Here is a 15,394-nt window from a genome sequence, read left to right as displayed (position 1 = left end):
GTACCATAAATCCCACTATGAAAGAGAACCTTCAGGGATATGGAACTTGTTAATTTATAAATTAATTGGCTGAAGTAGCCACTGAAAGCTACTTTTGTAAAGCATACTGATAGCCAGTTACGACCAGTGCCAAGCTATTGAAATTTATAATTGTCGGAATTACTTCTAGGTGACATGTAGAAGCATATAAGTGATTACAATGTAAAAAAAACTACTGCTTTTATTTAATACTTCAAACTAAGCTTTTTAATAACTCTACACAACACTGTCAGGTGTCTATTTACTGATAATGTCAAACATAAGTTTTGATTAAACAATCGAAAATCTGTGATGGAATAACAACAGTATGAAATAGGATAGATAGTTACTCACCAGGAGGCATTGAGTGACAGACATATTTAAAAGTACATCTTGAAGTAGTTTACCTCCATGTGGCGAGTTGCAGCCTAGTATTGTCTTGACTGGAATTAATGTGCTTAAGATAAACCAAAGAATAACTGACCAATAAGTATTGTTTCTGTTTATTTTTTAATATCTGGAAATTTTCAGTTTTTTGCTGTATGTTTGCTGACAACCTGTTGAAGAGTTTCTTGCACCAGTATATAAAATTCCTTTCTGATATGGAATTCATTTTTATTTCCAATAATTGTTTGTGAATTACACAGTTTATCCTAAATTCATTCATAGTGTTACTCATAAAGTACTACTGCGACTTAAGTATAAGAATCAGAAAGTCCCTGAAGAGGCCTATGCAAGATGTTTGGTTATCGATTGTACAAAAAATTTTCATTACACCCTCCTCCCAATGATCCATTTTTCTCCTGCATTTTCAGTTAGTGATAGGAAGAGTTCATTGAATTTAGTGTTGAATTTAACATTGTGTATCTGGCAGACATTGTCATCATCGTGTTGAAGCCCAGTTGCCTTACCTAGTTTATTATTTTCAGTCCAAATAATGTTCACAGTTGTCTTTGCTTTGTTCTTGGAATTTGAAATTTTTGACTAGTGGAGTACAGTATTTGCTTTTTGCTGACTCAACAAAGAAATAAGCAATATTACTTGTAATGTTCCTTTATGTCTTGATTAAAGCTAGTAATGCGCATTAAATAAAGTTATCTTACTGGTACAAGATACATAGAGACCAGATGTTTGCCATTCATTCTCTCAGACTCCACTGTAATTGGCACTAATCCAATTTAAAGGATAACTGGGTTAAAAGAATATTCTAGGAATATAGTTCAATTTATTGTCTGCTGTATTGTCTTGGTAAAATTCTTTCCATAGTTCATCTAGATAATTGTCTCTTATTAGTGTGACTCAGTTCATGTTTATGGTTTTAGGAAACTGTATTTTTCCCTTCTTAGCTAAACAACATTGGTGAGGATGGTTCATAGTTGTCATTTGATCACCATTATTAGGTAAACGATTTAGTTTGGTTCTATCAGTTGTTACAAAAGATAGTTGAATATAGAAATAAGTATCAGTAACTGTTTCTATGCTGCTGCTGAGAAGGTTACTGTGGAGAACAAACCAAAGCTGGACATCAGTAATGATAGTTGCCCTTGATCTCTATTATCAGAGATGAAAGCCATCTGTATTGATAACTTAAAGAATATTTATTTATTCCTCCTCCTCCTCCTCCTCCTCCTCCTCATCATCATCATCATCATCATCATCATCATCATCATCATCATCTGCTTTGTCCCCTTCAAAGTAATACTCCTCAGGTTTAATACACTTGGGCCAGCACTTCTTCCAATCTTGCAAACACTTCAGGAACTCACTTTTCGTTATGGTGTTCAGCTCCATCAGCGATTCTGTTTTTATCTCATCAAAGGTGGTAAAATGATATTCTTTCATGGTTCTCTTCAGCCTTGGGGAGTAGAAAGAAGTTGCAGGGGGCCATGCGAAGTGAAAACAATGGCTGAGAAAACATAACAGTTTGATATTTTTTTGCCAAAAAATTATGAACAAGCATTGAGATTTGAGGCACAAACATTATTGTGATGCAATTTCAAAAGTTGTTTTGCCACAATTCTGGTTGTTCTCTTCTGATTGACTCTCACAAATGGTGCATAACTTCCAGGTAGTATTCCTTATTGACTGTACCACTATGTCAGGAACTCGTGATGCATTACCCCATTGTAATTGAGAAAAACTGAGGAGAACCTGCACATGAGATCAAACTTGTCAGATTTTTTTTCCAGTCTCGGCCCTTCACGCAGTTACCATTGGGATGATTGAGCCTTGGTTTTGATGTCATGCCCATATACTCATGTTTGGCACCTGTTATAATCTTCTTTAGAAGTTCTGGATGGTTGTCGACTTCATTCAGCAATTCCTGAGTGACTTCTACACAGTGTCATTTTTGGTCAAAATTCAACAGTTTCGGAACTGACTCTGCTGTTACGCATTTCATACCCAAAACAGCCGAAAAAAATTACTTGGCACGAACCAGGGATATGCCTATATCATCGAAAACCTCTCAGTTGGTGATTCGTCAATTCTCCAGAACCATTTTCTTTACTTCGTCCACGTTGTTGTCGGTAACTGATGTGCTAGGGCTTCTGGGACAGTCATCATCTTCAGTGTCTTCTTGACCCTCTTTGAAATGTTTCTCCCACTTGTAATCTCTTCTCTTAATCCTAGTAGATTCGCCAAAAGCCACAGTCCACATTTTGAATGTGGTGCTGCAGTTTATTCCATTTTTCAAGCAAAATTTAATGCAAATTCTTTTATCCATCTTTTTTTAAAGTAAAAATTCGCCAAGTGCTTGAAAACACATAAAATGTTTTTGACTGTCAATAATAAAATGAATATTCAACTGAAAATGCAAACATACATCAAGAACATATGCACCAACAACATAACAAAGTTTCGAAAGTTGGCTATATAAAGCCTGCCGAATTAAATTCCCATTACATTTAGATGACACCTTGTATTGCATGTTGGCTTCTGTCTCATCAACACTCAAATAAGCAAATTAAGTTGAGGTATTTGAAATGTACATAATCATCTTCATTGTGGAGAAATGCAGCAGGTTGAGAAAGACAGACAGGTAGGTAGGTAGGTAGGTAGGTAGAGAGAGAGAGAGAGAGAGAGAGAGAGAGAGAGAGAGAGAGAGAGAGAGAGAGAGCATGTGGAACTGTAAGACTCTGAATTTCAAGTGTGCATAGAGTATAGTGAGTTGCTTGTGGTGTTTATTAGTTTGGATGGGATGGAACTCCTTTCCTGAGGTCAAGATTAAGTTAGGTTGGAAAGTGACAGTTTGGTTGAGAGTTGAGGAAGTCAACAAATGGGAATACAGAATCTTAGATGTGATTACATACTGATATGTAGTGTAGCCAGGGGTCAAGATCAGGTTGGGAGGCTACTGTTTTGTTAAGGATTAGCAAAGTCTTATCAATAACTTAATTTAATGTAGTACTTGTACTAGCTATCTTTGAGCAGAACACCATTAGAGGACTGTACATTAACTTTCTTTACAATGAGTTTGGTGATTTGATTCTTACCCCTAACTATAATTTGACAATAAATTGAGGAAGTAGTGATTATCTCTAGTGATTTGTTTAAGCAAACTCATAATAATATAATTAAAATGGTATGTTAGAAATTACGCAAGTGAGAAAATGCATGTGGAGTGCAGGAACTGTGAGAGGAAGTGCCAAGCAAATAAGAGCAGAGTGTCAGTAATGATGTAGTTTTTGCATATATATCCACTTTTCTTCCAGAAATTGTCTTCAAAAGCTGCAAAAAGCCCACCTATTTGTCTGTTGTTCATTTTTCAGAGTGCAGACAATGTGACTCTTGAGTCTGCCAGTGGCATGTTTATTCAAAAACATTTTGAAGTGAAGAATGAGTTCAAGTTGGCTGGTGAATCATTGTCTTCCGTTGCACAGAACACTGATTTTTCTCAAGCAGAAACAGCAGCAAGTTTGATAAACAAATGGGTGGAACAAGCTACAAATGGAAAGATAAAGAACATGGTTTCAGAAGGTAATTTTTTTCATACTGAATTTTGAGGCATGTAGACTTTTATAACAGTGAGTCTTTTTATTTTTAAATAGATGTGTTAATGTTCACATGTTTTTCTTAATTTGTGTCCAGAGAAGACTTAATCTCATCACTTTGTTACTTCATACAACTGTGAGATGATGTCACATTGCATTTATCATGAGACAGTGAAAACATTAGGATGTTCAGTAAGGATATGTCATCTACTATTTAACCTTATGACCTACCAATGTTCTTAGCTCTTCGTTCATACTTCTGCCTCAAAACCTCCAAAATTACTGAAACTAGATACCCCTTAAACATCTAACATGTTTTTTTTTCTTTTTTTTCCTTTTTTTTAAAAAAAAAGTTGAGATGTGTGTAATTTGTATGTTAATGAAGAATTTAGCATGACATTGCTTACATAAGCAAGCTGTGTTAAAGTTGGGTACCAGGTTCATTTATCAATCTTTCCCATAACATCACATGACTTAATATTTTTCTATATTGCAGGTTCCTTGACTCGCTAGCTTAGATTGCTGACACATACTTCACCAGAAGTAGTCGATTCAAATTCTATTGATGGAAGACACCAGTGTTTGGCCAGTAAAGGGAGAAGAGCTAGTAGTGTACTGATCCTGATCATGAGACTTTGTACCAGTGTCTTGGGTTGAGTTCGAAACCTGTCTGCAGTGTCTCATGGATTGAGAGCATGTGCCACTGTTGCTAGTGATAAGCCCATCTGGATGGGAATGTTATGCTCACTTACCCTGTTGGTGCTAGGACTAGGCTATCCTGGCACTAGGTTTTGTTCTCTCTCTCTCTCTCTCTCTCTCTCTCTCTCTCCCTCCCCCCCCCCCCGCCTCCCTCTCTCCCTCCCCCCCCCCCGCCTCCCTCTCTCCCTCCCCCCCCGCCTCTCTCTCTCTCTCTCTCTCTCTCTCTCTCTCTCTCTCTCCCTCCCCCCCCCCCCTGCCTCCCTCTCTCCATCCCTCCCTCCACCATAAAAAATATTGAAACTTAACACTTATTCATGACACATTCACAAAGATGTCAATGTGCACAAAGAAAAGAGATCTTTCCAGTCTGGTGGTTGAAACTATCACTTGGGATCTCTCAGCCAACAACTCTGTGACTTTAGCTTTCTGACCTCTCAAACCTGTTTCTGTCGTTAATCAGTCACTCATTCTCAGACATTCAAGGGGAGCATTTTCATCAAGGAAGTGAAAATATGGCCTTTTATTTTTAAGTAATTGTACTGTGACCTGTTTCTGCTTTCCATTTCATATAGCTCTGTTTTTCCATGTAGAAAGTTGAAGTAAGTTCATCATACTGAAGAAAACAGATGGATAACGACCTGACATCATAAAAAGACTCATTAGTTGTTTGTTAAGAAAATGACAATTTCAGAAGCAGTTTTTGTCTATTATAAGAGATTTTAGTAAAATGTTACATTGTAATTCAATATTCAAGATTTAAAATCCCAAAATGCTGCAAATTTTAATCCTAGAGGAGTGTGGCCAGTAACAGCTGTGTATTCTTCTTCTGCCTATCCATTAATAGATGTTTGCAACCACATGAGGAATCTTTATTCTATGAACCACCGTGTGCAGTACTTTAATCCACATTTTTTATCTTGTTCACTGCTTAGAAGAAAGATTAAGGAAAGGCAAACCTATGTTTCTAGCATTTGTAGACTTACAGAAAGCTTTTGACAATGTTGACTGGAATACTCTCTTTCAAATTCTAAAGGTGGCAGGGGTAAAATACAGGGAGCGAAAGGCTATTTACAATTTGTACAGAAACCAGATGGCAGTTATAAGAGTAGAGGGGCATGAAAGGGAAGCAGTGGTTGGGAAGGGAGTGAGGCAGGGTTGTAGCCTCTCCCTGATGTTATTCAATCTGTATATTGAGCAAGCAGTAAAGGAAACAAAAGAAATATTCGGAGTAGGTATTAAAATCCATGGAAAAGAAATAAAAACTTTGAGGTTCGTTGATTACGTTGTAATTGTCAGACACAGCAAAGGACTTGGAAGAGCAGTTGAACGGAATGGACAGTGTCTTGAAAGGAGAATATATGATGAACATCAACAAAAGCAAAACGAGGATAATGGAATGTAGTCAAATTAAGTCGGGTGATGCTGAGGGAATTAGATTAGGAAATTAGACACTTAAAGTAGTAAATGAGTTTTGCTATTTGGGGAGCAAAATAACTGATGATGGTCGAAGTAGAGAAGATATAAAATGTAGAATGGCAATGGCAAGGAAAACATTTCTGAAGAAGAAAAATTTGTTAACATCAAGTATAGACTTGTCAGGAAGTCGTTTCTGAAAGTATTCATATGGAGTGTAGCCATGTATGGAAGTGAAACATGGACGATAAATAGTTTAAACAAGAAGAGAATAGAAGCTTTCGAAATGTGGTGCTACAGAAGAATGCTGAAGATTAGATGGGTAGATCACATAACTAAGGAGGAGGTATTGAATAGAATTGGGGAGAAGAGGAGTTCGTGGCACAACTTGACGAGAAGAAGGGACCGGTTGGTAGGACATATTCTGAGGCATCAAGGGATCACAAATTTAGCATTGGAGGGCAGCATGGAGGGTAAAAATCATAGAGGGAGACCAAGAGATGAATACACTAAGCAGATTCAGAAGGATGTAGGTTGCAGTAGGTACTGGGAGATGAAGAAACTTGCACAGGATAGGGTAGCATGGAGAGCTGCATCAAACCAGTCTCAGGACTGAAGACCACAACAACAACAACAACAACAACAACAACACCACTGCTTTATCTAACAAAGGTATCCTTCTTTGCTCTTTTTTACCCTCAGGCTACCTTTCCAGTATTAGCTGCAGAAGTGTACATTTGGTGTTCCATAAGATACGTCCTATATATGCAGTTCTCTTCTGTGTATAGTAGTTACTGATAAGAGTTAAGGCTTGATTATTGTTTCCCAGTCCTGTGCTTAGCTCAGTGATCTTTGCTTGTGTGCTACAGAGAGCTGACAGCTTAATGTTCATTCCTATATTGTGTGGAAGGTACAGTATCAAATACACACAAACCTAAAGGTTTGCATGTGCATATGCAACATATGGATGTTGTGCAGATATATTAATTTCCATAATTTATTTCTGCATTGATATAACATTATAGCATTGGTGGAATAGGTGGAATGCGAATAATAGAAAGAGTTTAGTAACGGTAACTACTTATTTTATGTTTTATGCATTCAGCTGTCACCAGACACATACACAAGATCAGAAGCATTGTTGAGTTTTTGAACATCATATCCCAGATGTATCTCTCTCTCTCTCTCTCTCTCTCTCTCACACACACACACACACACACACACACACACACACACACACACACACACACACAAACTACATTATACCTGCATTGCAGCTCAAGCTCAACTAGTAAGTGGAGTTATGTTGGGTAGCACAGGAAAGGGGGGATGGGAGGGAAAGGCAGTAAATAAACAGGACAAAAAAAGAGTATAATCAGTAAGCTTACCTGGGCACAGGCAAGGTGAATCAAGTGTAGTACATTATGACATGGAGTAGTGGTTTGGGAGGGTGAGGGAGGAAGGAAAATAGGAGGAGACTGTAGAAAAGGATAAGAGTGTAGGTTTATAGGGTGGAGATGAGAGTGCAGCTAGTGGAGATTGAGGCCAAGTGTGTTGAGAGACTGCTGGATGTGTTGAACTGATGATTCTCATCCAAGTAATTAAGAGAAGCTAGCATGGAAGTTGAGGAAAGTCTGAGGGTCCTGATTGCATTATCTGTAAAACAACAATTGAAGTACAGAATGTTGTGCTTTGTGGACATTTTGCCACTCAGTGATAACTACTCCTGGCCACAATTTGTGGTGGCCATTCCTGCTGGTGAACAGTTAGTTGTTGATCAGTGGTCATGCCCTCATAAAAGACTGTGCTAAAGTTACAGTAATATTAGTATATGACATAACTAATTAACAGGTGGCCGTGCCTCTGGTATGGTAAGATGTCTGTGCTGCAAACAAAATATGTTTGGAGTTAGCTATGCGGACCAAGGTCTCCCACAGGCATCTGAACCATGTGGCAAGGGGTTAGAAGTACGTGTAGCCTAAGGATGGATCAGGATATTTTTTAGATTATATCAGTGGTGGAATACCACTTTTGGAGGGATGGGAAGAATTGTGGGTCGGATGTTACTTATTTGCAGGCATGATAAAGGTAATCAAAGCCCTGGCTTATAATCTGGCCACTGTTTACAGGGGTGGACATAAATACGGGAACACCAAAATCACAATACAAAACAACGCTTAATACAGTATAGGATACCGTTGGCATTCAAAACAGCTTTCAGTTGTCTCTGAATGAGTAAATAGAGGTACTGTATTGTCTTCAAGGAAATCTTATATCACTCTTCCTGTGAAATAGTGGCAAGGTCAGGTAACGCTGATGGAGGTGGATAGAAATCACAAATTTTGCTCTCCAAAGCAGACTACAAAGGCTCAATAATTCTGAGATCTGCTGACTGTTGTAACCAAGGGAGATGTGACAATTCCTTGTGCTCACAAAACCAATAATGGATGGTGTGAGCTGTGTGAACAGGTGCCCTGTCATCTTGGAACACAGAATCATCATTCCATCATGGAATGGACCTGATGACCCACAATAGTCACATAATCCTTGACAGTAATGCGACACTGCAGAGTAACCTTGGGATGTTTCACTCTGGAACATAAACTTGGTCAGAAGCTGGAAACAGTGTGCAACAGGACTCACCCAATCAAGTGACTTTTTTCCGTTGCACTGTAGCCTAAGTTTTCTCTCTTCAGCACCACATTTTCCTGTTATGTGCATTTGCGTCACTGATGAGTGGTTTTGGAATTCCAAGGTGCCCAGCATCTCCCTGCTTATGGAGCTCACTTTGTGTTGTTTTGGTGCTGACGGGGTTTGAAAGTAAGACATTCAGTTGCGTAGTGACTTCTGGAGGTGTCATTCTCTTACTTTGTCACAAACCTTTTCAGTGACCATCTGTCACAATCACTTGAAACACACTTTCATCCATGATGTGACTCATGGATGATGTTTTTCCACTTCCCCTGTATGCAGTATAAATCTTCAATATGGTGCATCTCAAAACACCAACACTTCAGCTGCCTCGGTCAGAGAAGCACCCACCATACAAGCACCAGCAATTTGTCCATGTTTGAAGTCACTTATCTGTGACATAAAGCCCTCACAACTACATTGAACAGTGTTCTGATCATAACTTTCACTTGAAATGTACTGGGACATTGCACAGGTGCCGTTCATGGTCAAATACAGCAGTACAATCTGCAGGCTTGGGTAGAATTTGCATTTATGTTCAAGAATGCATTTTTCATGGTGTTTCCATTGTTTTTGTCCAACTCCTGTATCCTGGAGAATGAATCAGTCACAGATAATGTTGCACATTACTACATATTCACTGTAGCACATCACCTAGAACCAGAGCTGTAACATGAACTGAAATAAAAGTGCAATGAATGTCTCTTATTCTTTTACAGTACTGCCAATATAAAAGAAGACAGTCCCACAAGATCTGAGTGCTGCAGAATTAGTGACAGATCATTGGCATGTGGTAATTCATTGTTCTGGAAATAACAAGAACTAGTCAGGATACAAAATACTGTCCATTAGTTTTATACACAGTGTACGTTAAAGAGAAGCAAATTTTTTTCCCTCCAGTGGGATCACAGTACTTCTGTGGACATAGAAAGCCAAGTCACTGCAGTAGCATTTCCATTTTCTGAAGTGTAAGTCTAACTCTTGAATTATCCTCTCCCAGGGGCTTCAAATCATTTGAGGGTATTTACATGGTGAGCATTGGGCCTGAGTCATCGAAGTACTCCTACCTCCCCCATGTTGCAATCCTATTCTCTGACTGCATCTTCTCTCTGACTTTGTCATACTAAGGCTTCCATGTTGACCACGAAACTCATACCTTTGACATTGACTAAGGTGGAAAACCCAGGATGGAATGTAACAATATTATGAAAGAGATATTTGATACGTACCATATAGCACGACAAAGAGACTGTCAGAAAATGAGCTTTCAGCCAACAAGGCCTTTATCAGAGATAGAACATTGATGCAAATGCAACTCACACACACGATAGCAATATTTGGCTGCTGAGGCCACACTGCAAGCAACAGTGCGTAATGGGAGATGCAATTGGGTGGTGGGGATGGCTAGGAAGCTGGGGTGGAGAGGGTAGGGGTGGGAGATGATAGAGTGCTGCATGTGGGAGCATGAAGGGATGAGCTGGGGAGAGGGCAGGGCAGCTAGGTGCTGTTCGGAGGTTAGACGAAGAGTGGGGAACGGTTAGAGAAAAGAAGAGAGGTTGAAAGACTGTGCATGTGTTGGTGGAATAGAGGACTGTGTAGTGCTGGAATGGGAACAGGGAAGGGTATAGAGGATAAGGACAAAGACTAACAAAGGTTGTGGCCAGGAGGGTTACAGGAATGTGGGATATATTGCAGGGAGAGTGCCCATCTGCACAATTCAGAAAAGCTGCTGTTGGGGGAAGGATCTAGATGGCACAGGCTGTTAAGCAGTCATTGAAATGAAGAATGTTGTGCTGGGTGGCATGCTCAGCAGTGGGGTGGTTCAACTGTTTCTTGGCCATAGTTTATTAGTTAGTGGCCATTCGTGCGGACAGACACTTCTTGGCTGTCATGCCCACATAGAATGCAGCACATTGGTTGCTTGGCTTGCAGATCAGCTCATGGTAGTCCTGCCTTTCATGGGATAGGTGATGTTTTTGACTGGACTGGAGTAGGTTGGGTGGTGGTGGGAGGATGTATGGGACAGGTCTTGCATCTGGTCTGTTACAGGGACAAGAGCCCTGTGACAAGAGGTTGGGAGCAGGAGTTGTCTAGTGATGGATGAGGATAATGCGTAGGTTTGTTGGGCAGTGAGACACTGCTGTGGGAGATGTGGAAAGGATAGTGGATAGAACATTCATGATTTCAGGCCATGACGAGAGGTTATCAAAACCCTGGCAGAGAATGTGATTCAGTTGCACCAGTCCTGGGCAGTACTGAGTCACGACGGAAATGCTCCTCTGTGGCCAATGGTGGAACTTTGGCAGGTGGTGGATGACTGGAGTGATAAGGCATGGTAGATGTGTTTTTGTACATGGTTTGGAGGGTAATTATAGTCTGTGAAGGCCTCAGTGATACCCTCAGTGTATTTTGAGAGGGTCTGATCGCCACTACGCAGAAGTGATGGGCATGAGTGGCTAGGCTGTTTGGAAGGGAGTTCTTGGTGTGGAATGAGTGGCAGCTGTCGAAGTGGAGGTATTGCTGGTGGTTGGTAAGTTTGATATGGATGGAGGTACTGGTGTAGCCATATTTGAGGTGGAGGTCAACATCAAGGAAGGTGGGTTGTTGAGTTGAATTGGACCAGATGAAGTGAATGGGGGAGAATGTATTGAGGTTCAGGAAGAATGTAGATAAGGTGTCCTCACCCTCGATCTGGATCGTAAAGATGTCATTAATGAATCTGAACCATGTTAGGATCTCACTGAGGCCATCAAGGATCATAACTGCCCTCCCAGTCTTGTACAAAAACACATCTCCAATCACCCACCACCTCCCAATGTCCCAGCATTGGCCACAGAGGAGCATTCTCATCATGACTCAGTACTGCCCAGGACTGGAGCAACTAAATAACATTCTCTGCCAGGGTTTCGACAGTCTGTCGTCATGGCCTGAAATGATGAATGTTCTATCTGCTATCCTTTCCACACCTCCCACAGCGGTATCTTACTGTCCATTGAACCCACACATTATCCTCATCCATCACTAGACAACTCCTACTCCCAACCCCTTGCCGCATGGCTCATGTCTCTGTAACAGACCTAGGTGCAAGACCTGTCCCATACATCCCCCCACCACCACCCCACCTACTTCAGTCCAGTCACAAACGTCACCTATCCCATCAAAGGCATGGCTACCTATGAGCTGATCTACAAGCTAAGCTACAACCAATGTGCTGCATTCTACATGAGCATGACAGCCAACAAGCTGTCTGTTCACATGAATAGCCACTAATTATCTATGGCTAAGAAACAGCTGAACTAGCCCCTTGCTGAGCACGCTGTCCAGCACAACATTCTCCATTTAAATTACTGCTTCACAGCTTGTGCCACCCAGATCCTTACCAGCAGCACCAGCTTTCCTGATTTTTGCAGGTGGGAACTCTCCCTGCAATATATCCTACATTCCCATAACCCTCTTAGCCCCAATATTCGTTAGTCTTTGTCCTTACCTTCTAGCTCTTAACCCCACAGTGGGCTCACCACTCTTTGGTGAGTTCGAGCTTGGCTACAATGGGGCCCCAGCCTTTGGGGCATCTTTTCCCTTCTGTGTTTTCTTTTCCCTTCTGTTTTGCATGTCTGTCTTCCTGCTATTCTTTTTCCTCTCCATCGGTGAACATGTCTGAGGTATTTCTGCAAATGTCCTGAATTTTCAGTGGCCTGGCATCAGAACAGCCCCACACTGTTTCTTGCTTTCTTTCTTTGTTTTCAGTCTCCTATTCTTCGGCCGCTTCTCAGCAATTTTGCACACCTAATGGCTGGCCCACACTTCTTCTGCGTAACTGCTGACTGGGTAACATGTAATTTCTAGCCCGAAGTCGACAGGTAGGGTCTGCACGTACTCTTTGGTACAGGTGAGGCCCAGGGGGTGTGATTGCCTGAGCTGTTACCTTCCAAAATTGCCAGTTGGCCTCTCTGTTAAGAGTTTGGGAGGTGTGACCTGAGGTGTGAACAATCACCTGAGGTCCCCTCTGAGGGGAGGGCCCCAAATTGAAGGAGTGCACCATCGGAGATGCTGGCAGTTAAGGGGGAATTTCTGGCAATGAGCCAATCACCATCTCTGTTTATATCTGCTAAATGTAAACAGAATGAGGCCAAAGATTCCAAGGCTCTCCCAGCTGTGCCTCAGTTCCACATGGTATCACATACTGAAGGAGGTCAGTCCTTCACTACGGTTTATCCGCTTGTGATTCAGATAGGTTTTGATGCAATTGTTGGCCCTGTAAAATCCTGCTCTTGTTTACTTAAAAGCATTTTGATTTTGGAGACAAATTGTGATTCTCAAGCCCAACTGCCTGCAGCTTTGCTCCTCCACGGCTATCTAGTTCATGTTGAGGCCCGTAAAACACTGAATTCTTTGCTTGGTGTTATTTATTTACACTGAGCTGCTTGATGGTCTGACAAAGGGAGATATCTGAACTTACCTCTCTGATCAGGGCATCACTGCAGTCTATCACATAGTGAAGGAAGTTGATGCAATCTTAGTGCTTACACACATTCTTTTTCTCACATTTGATAAACTAGTGCTTCCATCGAAGATCATAGCAGGCTACGATGTCATCACAGTCCGACTGTTCATTCCAAACCAGATGTGCTGCTACCAGTGTCAATGTTACAACAACACTTGAATATCCTTTTGAAACACAGCCAAATGTGTTTCTTGTGGTAGGGATGCTCAGGAGGGCGAATGCCCGCCTTCTTCACCTGCTCTATCAGTTGCAATGGCAACCATGCAGTCTCCTCCGAGAATGTCCAATGTATCTCAATGAGCAGGCCTTCCAGGAGATTTGGGTTGCTTGCAAGTTGTTGGCTAGTTGAAAGCCATGCATTTTACCATCTGGCTCTTATAGTATTGTTTTTACTGCTTCTCCGTTCACTATACACATGGAGCTTCTGAGGCTGCCTGCCCCGTTTCCTTCAGGAATTTTTAAGACAAAGTTTTCAAGGTCCACATGCATTCTGCCTTGTCGGACTACTTTATCCAGGAAAATGGGGTGCCTCAGGATTCTGTTCTGAGCGTCATCCTCTTTGCTATAGCCATTAACACTAGTGTGGCCCCTCTCCCACTGGACATCTCTGGCTCCCTTTTTGTCGTGATCATCTTTACTTGTGGAACATCAACAATGGCTTTCACCTTTCCCACTGACAAAACAATTTGTGTGTATTTTCGGTGGCACATTGGGTTTCTTGCACTGTCTTTGCATCTTGGGCCTGTTTCTCTTCCATTTGCTGAAACTACAAAATTTCTGAGGCCCAAGCTTGACAGAAAACTTTCTTGATCCTCCTACGCATCTTGCCTGGTCACCCATTGCACCCGGTCCCTCAGTGTCCTACATGTCGTTATCACTACTTCCTTAGAAGTGGATCGGAACACCATCCTCCATTTCTACTGTTCCCTTGTCCATTCAAAACTAGACTATAGGTGTTTCATTTATGCATCTGCATGTCCGTCCATCTTGTGCCATCTAAATACAACCCACTATTGTGGAATCCCTTTGATCACTGGTGCCTTTTACACTAGCCCAGTTGAGAATCTGTAGGCAGAAGCTGTTGAACTAACGCTGTCTTACTGGCATGATGTTCTACTCAGCAGATACACATCTCATTTGTCCGTCATGCCCGGCCACCCATCCTATGCCTCTGTCTTCGACTCCTTTGACTGCCAGTACGTGGCGCATTCCTCTTCTCTCTCACCTCCTGGAGTTCGCTTTTAGCTATTGCTCTGGCAGCTTAATTTCACAGTACCTGCTACTTTACAGACGGGTGTGAACTCTGCATCACCTTGGTTTCAATGTAGCAGGCCATGTTCAACTTGGACTTAACTTACTTCTTAAGGAAACTACTCCAGATTCGATGTATCACTGTTAGTTTCTAGACCTTCACACAGAACTTAGCAATAGTACCTTTGTGGGCTAGTGGCTCTCGGATTGACTGTTGTCAGGTGTGCCATCATCATTGGCACTGGCAATTTTTGGTATTTGCTTCCAGAGCACTGATCAGTATTTAAAACAGAGGTCTTCACCCTGTACCTCGCCATGTAGTACACCCGGTGATACAGGCTTTTCAATTGTGTCATTTGCTGTGACTCTCTCGGTGCCCTTCAGAGCGCTGTACACAGTCCATCCCTTAGTGTCATGGGTCCAAGAAAGCTTCCATTTGCTCACTCTCAGAAGAGCCACTGTGATGTTTATGTGGGTTCCTGGTCACGTTGGTCTGGTGGGAAATGAGGCTGCTGCCAAGGCTGCAGTCCTCCTACCTCTGCCTGCTATCTGTTCCATTCCTTTTAATCTCTGTGTTTCTGTCTCTCAGAAAGAGATGTCACTTTGGCATCACCACTGGTCTCCCCTTCATGGGAACAAACTCCAGGGAATTAAACCTCTCCCAACAGCTTGGCTGAATTCCTCTCAGCCCTCTTGCCATGAGGAGATCATTTTAACTGGGTTGCTTATTGGGCACTGTCGTTTTAGCCATCGCCACTTGTTAAGTGGTCTTGTCATGTGACTAGGGCCTCTCATCAGGTAGACCATTCGCCAGGTGCAAATCTTT

At 41.6% G+C, this 15,394-nt stretch overlaps 1 protein-coding gene across 3 annotated transcripts in view; it reads left to right on the top strand.

Moving 5' to 3' along the window:
* LOC126237299 (leukocyte elastase inhibitor-like) overlaps positions 1-15,394 on the top strand; it is a 150,594-nt gene that overhangs the window by 14,365 nt on the left and 120,835 nt on the right. For all 3 annotated transcript variants that reach the window (XR_007545058.1, XM_049947258.1, XM_049947257.1), the window contains exon 4: positions 3,789-3,996. Coding sequence is in view for 2 of the 3 variants with exons in the window: in XM_049947258.1 (XP_049803215.1) it covers positions 3,789-3,996 (208 nt within the window). In the remaining variant the exon portion in view is untranslated. The remainder of the gene's footprint in view (positions 1-3,788; positions 3,997-15,394) is intronic.

The sequence above is a fragment of the Schistocerca nitens genome, chromosome 2 (genome assembly GCF_023898315.1).
Source record: "Schistocerca nitens isolate TAMUIC-IGC-003100 chromosome 2, iqSchNite1.1, whole genome shotgun sequence".
Lineage (NCBI taxonomy): Eukaryota > Metazoa > Arthropoda > Insecta > Orthoptera > Acrididae > Schistocerca > Schistocerca nitens.
The sequence above is the reverse complement of the archived record's forward strand: the minus strand, read 5'-3'. Positions and strand labels throughout refer to the sequence as shown.